This window comes from Sebastes fasciatus, chromosome 12 (genome assembly GCF_043250625.1).
Source record: "Sebastes fasciatus isolate fSebFas1 chromosome 12, fSebFas1.pri, whole genome shotgun sequence".
NCBI classification, from domain to species: domain Eukaryota; kingdom Metazoa; phylum Chordata; class Actinopteri; order Perciformes; family Sebastidae; genus Sebastes; species Sebastes fasciatus.
Window position 1 is genome coordinate 22,451,912 of NC_133806.1, and position 13,146 is coordinate 22,465,057.

Genomic DNA, 13,146 nt, shown 5'->3' on the forward strand with positions numbered 1-13,146 from the left:
AGAATGAAATTCCACCTGAAAATATTGCACAGTATGAATTACACCTGAGTACTATTGATATTGCACAGTCATTATACAGTGTAGTGCAGTTATTGTGGTGTGTATGTGGTCTACTGGGAGCAGTGCTGGTTGTGGAGTCTGACAGCTGCAGGAAGGAAGGACCTGCGATAGCGCTCCTTCACACATTTGGCTGGAGCAGCCTGTCGCTGATGGAGCTCTCCAGCATGTTAACATGTTCTAGTAGAAACCCAAAATATAAGTATGCACCTGAAAATTAGCATAATAGGTCCTCTTTAATGAATAACAAATGATTAAAATTGTTGCTGATTTGTTTGAAAGATTTCTGTTAATTGACATTTTAATTAATGGACTAGTCGTTGCAGCTCTAGCATGTACTCTTCTTTGCTGTTCTCAACCTATTCCGTGTCTTTGCTAACAGCAAATGTAGAAAAAAAAAACTGAATTATGAGTCTTTCTGTGTACCCATAAATTTGCATATTTAGTATCCAGCAGTTGGCTTGAATTATACAGTCTCCCTCCTCACAAAACGCACCGCAATTCACTTGGAAGAGGATCAAGAGCCCCATTCACAGGCAGTCTGGGTGTAATGATGTTCAGTTAGAATTGTTCTCAAACGAGCCAAATTAAAAGCTCTACAGATTGATTAAAATGCAGCCAACATGCTCAGTGAGAACCTCGGCTTCCTTTAGTTTACATTTGCTGGAAAGACTCAAAGAAATCCATCGTCATTGTTAATCAGAGAAAATTAATTTTAGGTTTCATTCAGTCAAAAAGTGTGAATAGTTGTGACACGGAAACCCTGTGTTGTTCATTTAGATCACCGTTTACTTACTTACTTACTTGACAAATACATCACTGGTATTTTCTAAATTTATTTCTAAAGATGTAAACTAACATTTATTCAGACCCACTCAGATTGTAATTAGTTGCACATAATGATACAAACCTGTATGTAGGTTTCCAATGAATCAAGCCTTTGCTTGAGGCTCTAACGATTCCCCTCTTTGTAATCCACACCAAAAAAGCCACAGGACCAATCGGTAAAGTAATCAACACAAGAAAAAGTTAGTACAGAATAATTATCCATCCATATACAATTCAAGCAAGAATTGTTAGAGAGAGAGTGAGAGAGAGAGAGGGGTCAAAAAACTGTGTGGCTCCACTCTCGGCTGGCCTGACTGACTCAAGATTAACCCCAAAAACCCTTCCAGCGAGAGTATCAAAGGGAAATTAAAGGTGCACAGTTACTAGAAAGCCACAATCATAGTACCCATTCCTAAATATTACAAATTTTATATATTATATATTTTATGCATTTTTAAATTATCCACACACATTTGTACACATGTGCACGGAATCAAACAATTAACTTATTACATTACTGTAAATATGAACTGTTACTACGTCCCCCTGTAAATACTGTAAATATTGCAAATATTCCTTCCAATTCCTTCTAACTTAAATTCAGCATGTAAATTGCAGTTGTTTTACATGTGAATTTAAATTATTGCTAATTGCCAATTAGTCAAACATCAATAAACTGCATTTAGGCTTCTGCACTGTAGTCTGAGGGCAGTCCTATACTACAAAATATAAACATGTTGGACATTAAAGTAAGTATAATAATAATAGATAGATAGATAGATAGACAGATAGAAAAGACAGGACACACAGCGGTGAGAGCAGGGCTGACTACTGTAGTAGAAGAGGATGTATTACAGGTTTATGTGTTTGTGCACATTAGCCAGCTGATTCACAGGGACTCTCTGTGAAGGTCAAAGTCACCAGCTTCATGTACACAAACAGCACAGATAGATGAAGCTGTCACTACAGAGTGTTCCTCTGGAGTCTCTTTTGGTCAATATTGTAGTGATTACGCTGCAAAGATTGTTTGTGAATCCTCCCACTCAGCGTCTGTCTTCCTCAACCAGGAGACAGTGACTGAGCTCTGCTGCTCTGACTCCCTGCTCTTCTATAAAATGTCTTAAGTCTTGGTGCCTGTGGTGAGCAATCTGTGCAACTATATCCACATACAGTATGTGTGTGTGTGTGTGTGTGTGTGTGTGTGTGTGTGTGTGTGTGTGTGCGTGTGTGTGTGTGTGTAGGGGTTCATGCTCGGGTGGATTTGTAATATTTTCCAGCATGCTTGCGTGTGTTTTGACAGCTGTAGGAAACCAGCTAAACCTCGTTGAAGTCCATAATTGAGCTGATGAGTCATTCTGACCGTTCAGCCTACAGATGCTCCTCCTGCACAGCTTAGTCTCGGCTACTGTTTGTGTTCCTTATGGACATAATGCATTAGTGGCTTTCTGGGGCAGACGAGGCAGCCAGTAAAGCATTAGTACATTAAGTTGGGAAAAAACAGGACAAAAACTTAGAGAGTAGGGATCTATGGAAGTGGTTCCCAACCTTTTTCATTAAGGTACCACTTTTCTATCATTGGGTAAACTGACCACCCCTACCTAAGTGACATATTTTAATGATATTTCATATTACATTCAATGAATAACAATAACAGTACAGAACAACTGCAATTGGTGAACGCAATAACTGCAGGAATTTGGAGTAAAACAAGCCATTTGGATGAATTTTGAGCAGATTATTTCCTGTGAATACTGCATCAGAGATGAGTTTTCCTGATAATTTAGGAACTTTTAATACAAATCTCTTGATTTTTTTTTTTTTTTAATTCCATGTTTTCTTCTCTGTGACGCTTAGCCATTGTTATAGAGAGGGAAGACTGATTATAGCTTGTGTTCAGGTCTTCACTGTGCCCTTATCCTGGGAGATTTTTATATCTTAACAGAAATGAATGAAATGCTGAGATAAAGGTCAGCTGTATATTTTTTTTTAAAGTTTTCCCCTTAAAATCAAGAAGGCCTCATGACCCGCTGTGAAGCTTTGGTGACCCCTAGTGGGGGGTGGGACCCCCTAGTTGGAAACCACTGCTGTAGGGAATAAAAAATTGGGTCCCAAATTTGATTCCTCTTCCTGGACTGTGACACATGACCCTGTGATGTCATGTCTGAATTTCTGATTTACACCTATTGCATGCTGGGTTGGAGCAAATTCCACGACCTTGTATTATAAAAAGCGGATAAAGGCAATTAGTGAATGGATGATTGATAGTTGAATGTATCCGATTTTTTTCCTTATAAGTGTGTCAGGATTAACAGAGGGTGATTAATCATTCATCCCCTTAGGGACAGTCTAGTTTGCTTGCCGTCCTCTATAAGAGGTTTAAAGCCCAGTATCTGTTCAGTGTTTTGCTCAAGTAGAGAAAGTATTGGCATTGGACTTTTCTGCAAACTACTGATACACTGAATGTCAACATTTATAAAACTAAAATAAGTTTCATAAATACGTTTCATATCAGTCTCGTACCACGCTTCAAGAAACGCGATGCCACGTGGTGAACATTGTGAAACGATTGGTTAGGCTTAGGTAACAAAACTACTTGCAATGCAAAAACGTCGACATTCAACGTTTGCTGAAACGTCCAATGCCAATATTTTTTCCTGGCGACTGAGCTAGTAGTGTGGATGCTTGTTTCAGTCGAGGCATAGTCCTACAGTAGTTTATCCTGATGATTCCTATAATGACACTCCAACCACCCATTTGGAAACGCGCCATATTTACCATCAACTGCAGCTCATTTATCATCATTCCATTTATTTGGTTCCTGATCTTTCTCATTTTGATCCGCATCCCGGCCAACGGCACCACTGCTCTCTTTATCAAACGGTTTCCTAGATAACATCAACAATAATATGAGAGCAGCTGTGTCCTTTTTAACTATTTAAATCCAACGCGGCAGAACACAGATTTTATTATTGCCCACTGATAATGTTAATAGATTGCAGTTGTTGTTCCAGGAAGGTTTTTATTGCTTCTGGTGCAGCCAGGTTGAGTTTCAGCCTTTCTGTCTGTCTGAGTCTGATGCTCAGAAATGATCCCAGGCCCCAGCTGACTTTGCTTCTAAGTTCATCATGTCAGTGTTATGAATACTGCAGGTATTTTATTTTCTGATGTAGCCCTGAATTCTTTTGCCTTCTGGTGTTGCAAATATGTGGAATATTTGGCCTGGATTTGACTCAAAGGCAGGAGTGTTTGTATTTTTGCTCTGTCAAGGTACTGTATGTACTTGATAAATTAAACATATTGTATGCATATGAGAGTCCGTATTTGGATTAATGATGAGTTTACATGTGTTTGTCTATATACCATGATTGTCTGTTGTGTAATTATTGTCCTCATGATCAGTTTGGATTTATTAACCTAATAGTCCATCATCTGTAATTATGAAAACTGAAAAAAAATCTCTCGTAAAAACCCTCCACTTCTGCTCTACTGTGATGAAACGCTATAGCCACCAGGCACACACACATACACCTCAACACACACACACACTAGCTTCCTCTCCTCGTCTTTTTATCTCTCTCTGAAATATTCTACTTGCTACATATCACTCCCCTGACTCGACAGCTCCAGCTGCAGCTTATTTGTGTGTGCAGTGAACTGAGGATCCGTTAGCGCCGGTGACTGAACCAGACCTGGCTCAAAAATATTCGCCGGGATTTCTTTTCTCACACTGGAGCTGCTTGACCTGCTCTGTATATTTTTTGCTCAGACTTGACACATGACTGTAATGTACAGCAGCTCTCCAAACACTTTCAGTTACTATTTTGGTCATACTACTGTTACTGCATTTGCAATTGCAATTAGTTCGATGTGTATTATGTAATCAAGGCAGGATTACCAACCGGGCAAAGTGGCCCCAAAGGCCCCAGGTTGGTTGTGTGGAAGAACAACTTAATGGTAATTTAATTACAGATTTGTTTGGCAATATGCACCACTGAAGCACAATTAAAAGCTTGAGCCTTATAGATGGTCCCTGAGAGATATCACCATCTACACCATGAACCCAGTTTTATACTCTATACGGCTCTGAAATAATTGGAACTGAGAGACAAACTTTATTAGTTTCTTATAGTAGATGTTGCAATCTACCCAAAATGAGGTTCTTAAAAGGTCATTTTGGTATTTTTCTTTACCAAAAACAGCTTTATCAGTATTTTATTAGCTTTATATCTACTGTAGAAGGGACAGAGAATAAGTTATGGCTCCGTGACTTCAGTAACACAGAACTCATTATCTGCTCCACATCAGACAAACCTTACAGCTTTACAATTGAAATAAACAAGTTTTGGATGATTGATGAGTTTGTAATGATACAGTATTCTTTATCCGCTGCAATCTGTCTTTGTTCTGTCATCTATGTAAAGCACTGAAGAGTGCTTTTCATTTATACACATCGGAGGCTCTCTCTCTCTCTCTCTCTTACTGATATTTGACGTCCTGCTGGTTTTATGACAGATGGCATCGACGAGGCGCAGACTGGAACATTCATCTGCTGATTTACTTTGTCTTTTTTCATTACCATCGATTACTTTGGTAGTTCACTTTGCTATGCCTGCGGTTTAATGGATCATGAGATGTAATGTAGAAATACATCTACAAACTGGAACAAAACAAACATAAGTGGTTATAAATTTAGTGTATGTGCAAATTACAGCCTAAACACAATTTTAATATGCCTGTCAGTGCCTGTAGCACATTTGTTTTAGTGATGCATTTTATTCTCATAAGTCATTGTGGTCATGTTTACAGTGTGTTAATAATATTCCCTTTGATTTTCTTTTTCTCATTTGAAAATAATGTGTTAGAGCCAAGGACTTAAAGGGACTATTTGTATTTTTCAGAAATGCTTCTTAACAGCGACACCTGTGGCCGTTAAGTCAACGAAAGTCAACGCCGGGCTCCCGTTTGCTCGCTCTAAATATACCTGAACGAGCATCGCTCAAAACAGTGAGGCGACACACGTCAGCTAAAACCACAATATCACTCTATATTTCACCTGCTTGGCAGTAATGTTAGCTGACCAGACGAAGGTCTCTCCATGAACATGATTTAGATCTGATCCTAGTGTTGGCTTTTCCTGCCTAAGTGCAGGCTGAGGCAGCGGGGCTCTGCAGCGTGTCTCCTCTGCTCTCTCCGCCCGCAGCCGGAGAGAGCAGAGGAGACACCGGCACCCGGTCGGTAACGAGAAGACAACGTAACTCTCTCTAGAGCTCCGTCACTTCACAAGACACGGAAAACCTCTGTTGGTCTGGAGGAGCTGCAGCAGTTATTTCTGCACAAACGTCCCCTGTGCATTCACTAGATATTCTCAGAGCTAAACTAACTCTTCTGCAGTGTGTAGTGAACGCGCGTTCACGTCTAGAGGTGGAGCGAGCTGAGCTGTCTGAGTGAAGGCGAGCAGGCAGAGGAGGAGGGTACAGCGGCTACACGCGAACGCGCATATGCGAGCACGCATGTGTGCCGACCCGCTACATTTATACGCTTACAAAGTTACAAACAGTCCCTTTAACCATGTCTATACATATTTTGCGTTGTGCGCCTGAACAAACTCGCATATTAAGTCTTCTCTTTCTATAACTGATTCACATGTCTCCATTACTGACCTTTATGTCTTCCATGTGTCTCTGCTTTGCTTGAACAGGCTTTCCATCTTGTGAAATGTCAAAATTGTTACCACAGAATGAAAGGATAATTCATCATCTATCCTTCAAAGCACCTTAATGGGTCACTGATTAGAAGTAATTCATTGTTGCGGCTCACTTTTACAATTGTAAGTTTGATTCCTCTTTCTTCTGTGTGTCTCTTCTTCTCTTTAGGCTGGCAGGTTATGTGGAGGCCTTGGCGTATCGGCTGGGAATGCAGATTCCTGACTTGAGCCCAAAACAGGCTGACATGTGGCAGACCAGAGTCAGCTCTCACGCGGTCGGTATCATCATACCACACTAAAACTCACAAACCTTAAAGGTCCCATATCATGCTCATTTTCAGGTTCATGCTTGTATTTTTGTTTTTTACTAGAACATGTTTACATGTTTTAATGTTAAAAAGAAATCCTTTATTTTCTTCATACTTCATGAATATGTCTGTACTTAGCCTCTGTCTGAAACGCTCCGTTTTAGTGCATTTCAACAGAACTGCAACAGAATTGTGTTGCTAAGGAACAGTTTGGGTTCATGTTTACGTCCTGTCAGCTGATGTCATTCACATACACTGCAATTGGAAATAAACTGGGACACATTTAGAATTTTTACCTTTTAAAATTGTGAAATGGTCTATATATTGTATATTTGTGACATCACAAAATTACAGAAATTCTGACAGCTTATTTAAAGGTACAGTTTCTGAATATGAGATGTGTGGATTGAGCGTGGATTGAGCTTTTCGATACTTTACAGTATTTATATAGCACTTAAACCTGCTTTATACAAAAAAAAGACATGAAAATCTCCCTTTTTATATTATGGGACCTTTAACCCCACTGTCTCTGTCACACTTCTAGTATAACAGGGACCTAAATGTTTGTCTCAGTGTGAGTACTGAACTCTCTCTCTGTGAAGACAGACAAAAGCCTATCAGGCTAATAAACACACTCAACATAAACAGTCCACAGTCAGAGTGGATATTAATGAACCTACTACAAAGAGCATTCGAAGGATTAAATGAGTTGTGTAATGCATCGTAAACATCAAACCAGGTCAGGAGGTTTGTACGGTGGCAACAGAAACACAAGTCCCTGTGATGTGCCCCTTCGGTCACTCTTTCATTATGCGAGGAAATTAGACCTGAATGATTTTTTAATATGCTGTGACTGCTCAAGTGTGAAATGTAATTAACTGTAATTACGTTGAGTGATTAGTTTAGAACTAAAAGGCTCTTAGCTGGCTGTGAAAGGTCATGGTAATGGTCCTGGCATGTTGCACAATACCCTGATTTATTTTCTTGCAAACATGTAGAATACGTGTCAAAGTGTAAAGGGGAATTCAGTGTCTTAGAGTTCTCGGTTTTAGTCATTGCCTGTTCAATCTTATAGTCAGCAGGCATGAATAACATGTGCAATACAATGGTGATAAATCCTTGTTTATTGATGAAGATGAGACCAAACTGGGCATAATACTTAATACATAACAAACCAAAGTATAATTACTAGGGTTGTCAATCGATTCAATTATTTAACTGCAATTAATCGCATGATTGTCCATGATTAATTGCAAATTAATCGCAGATTTTTTATCTGTTCAAAATGTACCTTAAAGGGAGATTTGTCAAGTATTTAATATTGTTATCAACATGAGAGTGGGAAAATATGTTTGCTTTATGCAAATGTATGTATATATTTATTATTGGAAATCAATTAACAACACAAAACACTGAGAGATATTGTCCAGAAACCCTCACAGGTACTGCATTTAGCATAACAAATATGCTTAAATCATAACATGGCAAACTCAAGCCCAACAGGCAACAACAGCCTAGTTTCATATGATGCCAGTATCTTCACAAGTTACAAACTAAAAACCTAAAAATCGCAAGTTGCATTAATGCATTAAAGAAATTAGTGGCGTTAAAACAAACTTGCGTCAACGCGTTGTTATCTCGTTAACTTTGACAGTCCTAATTAAAACGTCAAATGTAAGAGGCTTATTTACTGGAAACGACAGAGCTGTAAAGCTGAACTTTGCATTTTGTCTTTGTATTCTGTTTTCCTCTGTGCAGGGCAAAGCCATTGGTGTCGGCATCGGCTGTATCCTCGGCATGTTTCCCCTTTTTTTCTTCAAGGACGATGATGAGAAGAAGAAGAAGAAGAAGAAAGAAGGCCAGTCTGAGGTGAAGGAGCAAACGCAACCACCAACTGCTCCAACAGAGAGCAGCAAAAACTGAAAAATTCATCTCGCCGGAGACAAATACTATTTGGAATCCGTTAGAATACTTTAACCTGGGACTGATTCGCTTGTCTGGTGGACTGGAGTGTATGGAAATGTCTTTGAACCCGTTACAGTCTAATCAGCGGGTACTTTACTTTGCGAGGCCCGGTCAAACTATCAGAGGTATTCTGAAGAGGATTTTAGATATTATTTGATCTTAGACTTTGAACTTAAGCACAGGGACCCGACCGTCTCTCAAAGACACAAGAAATGGTTGATTCATTGGACTGCTGCTACTCCGTCTATTGCACCGTAACCTCACTTTGTCTTGACTGACCGACATGAGCTGAAACTCATTTATCTCAAACACACTGCAGTGGCCTCTTTCTCTCCTCTGCTGTTGAAAATATAACGTCTGACTCTAGATGGTTAGACGGCAGGTATAGGGGTAATTGATAGTTTGAGGGCTCCCTAAAATATCACAGCAAACTTCGGATCCAATGCAAGAAAAAAATAAACACTTTCAGAGCTCATTCAGAAAAAAACATCATACATTGCATTTTGACATTGAAGGTTCCTCGTATATTGTCCTGATAACTAATGGAGGATGACTGAACAAAGGGGCATGCCGATGGCTCGATGCAGCAGTGTTAAACTAATTCCTAATCAGATTTTAATGGCTGATGAGCCAAGGAAAGAGGGTCCCTTTGCATATAAAGATGCACCCTTCCACATCAAGTACATTACTCTTCATAGCGGGGCGGCATAGTAAGCCTATTGTTCATTTTGTGATAAAAAAAGCACCAAATTTTGTATATATATAGCTTAATATATTTAGAAGAAATGTGGATATTGGGCCAATGCAGATTGGCATTTTGATGACCTTGGTAGCCATTTTCCAAAATGCTGCTGTTTCAGCACCACAAATATTATTTACATACAAGTTAAAGTGAAAAATATGTTTTATTACAATGTAAGGTATTTATAATTGAACCACCCTCCGCCATCTGAAGGAGAGAGTTGAGGTACCTGTAGGTGTAAGGCAGGCAACTAGGGCGAAGCTGCTGAACCAAATTTGGGTTAAGGTTCCAAATGGCCGGACGAGAGCCCCAGCAATCCACAATATCCACTTTTGTTCCCAATATATCTATCAACACATCTGCCAAATTCGGTGCTTTTATCACAAATTGAACAATTGCCGCCCCACCATCCGTTTCACAAGCATGTCTGCCTTTGGATGATGTCAAAGTCTTAAAGAGTCCCGCCTGCCTGCCTCATTCACACTCCATGACAACCGGTTACGCTGCTTTTAGTGAGAACGCAGGCGGTTTAATATGTAACACCCGCTAGCTGCTTCTTAACTTCTTTGGATTTTTATGTTTTTTTTGTTGCCGCTGAACTTTCTATTATGTGCTGCGCGATGATCACCCCAAAGCAGCAACATGCACCAAATGTCTCCCATGTATACTGAATGTAACCAGGTAGGTGTAGTTCAACAACATCTATCCTTTTAAAGAGCAGTTTGTTACTTTCCTCAGAGGAGTTGAGCAGGAAGGAGAGAGAGAAGTACAGAGAGTCAGAGGGAGTAGCTGTGGCAGAAAGATAAGAAATACCAACACTGAACCACCTGAGACCTCTGTCCTATTAGCACCAACCCTCCGACTCCAATACTGTCTGATTTATCACCTCGCCAACCTGCAGCTCAACTAAACATGCATGGTAAGATAGCAGCAGGACTCTAGTCCAGTTTATATGCGCGAGCTACAGTAATACAACCACAGCTCAGTGGATAGGTGCAATTGGACTTCACAGTAAATGAGATGATTGCTATCCTGTTTCCATCCTGGGAAAAAGCTGTTGCTGCTTTTTAACACTAACACACAACTACATATTTTCCTACACCTATATGTATATGATATTGTCTCTGCTCTGCTGCCCTCTGCTGGCTGAAATTCAGAACAAGATGCTACTTTCTTTCAGTATACAGTAAATCATTAGCTATTTGCTTTTCCTGTTTAGTATTCAAGCCCCTCAATTTCTATTTTCTCTGGCTATAATTGATCACTTCATCACCTAGTTATTGTTCTTATTTTGATATGCAAACCAAGTAATCTGCAGCATCAGCCAGACATGATACATGAAGGGTCTATTTTGGATGATAAGACACTACCAAGTCTTAACTCAGCTGTTACTGATTTCCTAATTCATCATTTGAAGCGTTGTGTTTGTCACCTGCTCGGCACAGGTTGCTCATCATCATCAGCAGAGCTGAGGACTGTTGTTTTATGGCGTTGAATCTGTTTACAAATTGAACTTAAAGGAAGCAGCCACGTGTCACTGAAATGGAATTTCCCTGCAGGAAAAAGGTATTTATTTTTGTTATAATATTCAGACTTGTATTCACGTATGTTCTCACTGTATATTCTCTTTATCTCAAAGGACAATGTTAAGGATAGAAAATATTTAACAAAAAACACCTTTGTTAGAATATTTTCAGCAGCATTCTTCAAAAGGAAGATCGTTCTGTATTACAGTCCATAACTAAACTGACTAAACAAGAGCTATGTATGTAGTTATTTATTATGTGGGTAACGATGATAACAATGAAGAAAAGAATTGAACATATTTATGTAGTTAGGATTTTGGATCTGATTGCTTGATTTCCACCTTGCATGCACTGCTAATAAAAAAAAAACCTATTGTATGTGTTTACTGTGTAAGAATCATAAAAAAAAACTTGAGTAAGTTCTAAAATGATGCATTACAGCAGGATACGAATCACTGGAGGTGATAAAATAACATGCAAAAGATCAGATTTTTGACTTGTGATAAAAATATATATATTTTATGGCTGTCTAAACAGTCCTTATTAGACAACCAGTGATAAACATAGAGCAAAATAGGACTAGGTCTGTTTTTGTGTAGACTTGCAGAGGTTTTGCAGTGTGGAGATTTGGACAGTGTGGATCCTACAAGGAGCAGAATGTGATGAGAAAACTCTGCTTGATGGGAGACGTGATGATAGCAATAGTTCCCAGTAATAGTAGCACTTTGCCTCCTTGTATTGGATCATTAAATTGCCTGTCCCAGTGCTTTAAGACTATCTTTTGTGCAAAGTCAGTCATGGTAAGAAAATATAATCTCTGTGTCAAAATACTGTAATTTGGGGGCTATTATCTAGATTCACTTTGCACTGCATCACTGAATTTGTTTGTGTTATCGGGAGGAAAATGATGAAAGATCTACAGTTCACAAAAGCTCAGAGTTGATACATTATGTTGAATTTAATCTTGATTAATCTTTGATCATGACAACACATTAAATTATTATGAATGAGTTGCCTCCTTGGTCTAGTATGTTGCAGGTCATTAGTGCATTTTATTTGAAATCTGCTGATATTTTTTGTATACTGTAATCTGGCTGCCTATATTAATTTTGTTGATACAAATGCAGGTGATGGAATTTGAAGTTCTTTTGAAATTATTTTTGCTTTCAGTGTTTGTATGGAGCTTTTTGTTTCAGAAGATTTGGAAGCTGTTGGCAGGAGTCAATAGCCAGAGGCACTTCAGTCTACAGTATATAGATATAACTGTCCTGCAGTTTATAGAACATGATCCATATGTCCATATTGTCCATCTTATTTGACACAGTGTGTTGTGCATTTTTTTTCTGATCATCCAAAACTACAAAAATGATGGAGTTGCATGTTAAAGGAAGAGTGTGTAGCGTCTAGGGGGATCTCAAGAAAGCGTCTTGAGATAACTTCTGTTGTGATTTGACGCTATACAAAAATAAATTGATTTGATTTGATTTGATTTGATTTGATCTATTGGCAGAAATGGAATACAATATTACTAAGTATGTTTTCTTCACCTGAAAATAAGAGTTGTTGTGTTTTCCTTACCTCAGAATGAGTCATTTATATCTACATACGGAGCGGGTCCTCTTCACGAATTCGGCCGCCATGTTTCTCCAGTAGCCCAGAACGGGCAAACCAAACACTGGCTCCAGATACGGTCATTTGCGTTTTCACGTTTTCGCATTTCACTTCTCCTACACGCTTGGTACACAGGAGGAGTTTCAGTTGGTTGTAATCTGCAACCTCATCACTAGATGCCTCCAGATCCTACACACTGCACCTTTAAAGTCTTCTAAAATGAGAAGGACAATGGCATAAATTGTTTGCCATGCTATAGTGGCATCGCTCTAGGGTTGTCATTGTTGGTCTGTCAGGCAGTCGATCCACCACTTTGGTCCATACTGAAATATCTCAACAAATATTTGATTGATTACCATGCAATTTTATATGGACATTCATGGTCCCCAGAGGATGAAGCCCCAC

The 13,146-nt window shown here is 39.1% G+C and overlaps 1 protein-coding gene across 1 annotated transcript in view; it reads left to right on the forward strand.

Moving 5' to 3' along the window:
- The window catches only part of LOC141779399 (transmembrane protein 65-like), a 47,703-nt gene extending 35,563 nt beyond the window's left edge, over nucleotides 1-12,140 (forward strand). Inside the window, exons 6-7 of the mRNA XM_074654212.1 lie at nucleotides 6,759-6,864; nucleotides 8,656-12,140. Of these exons, the coding sequence (XP_074510313.1) occupies nucleotides 6,759-6,864; nucleotides 8,656-8,820 (271 nt within the window). The 3' untranslated portion in view covers nucleotides 8,821-12,140. The remainder of the gene's footprint in view (nucleotides 1-6,758; nucleotides 6,865-8,655) is intronic.
- The last annotated feature ends 1,006 nt before the right edge of the window (nucleotides 12,141-13,146 follow it).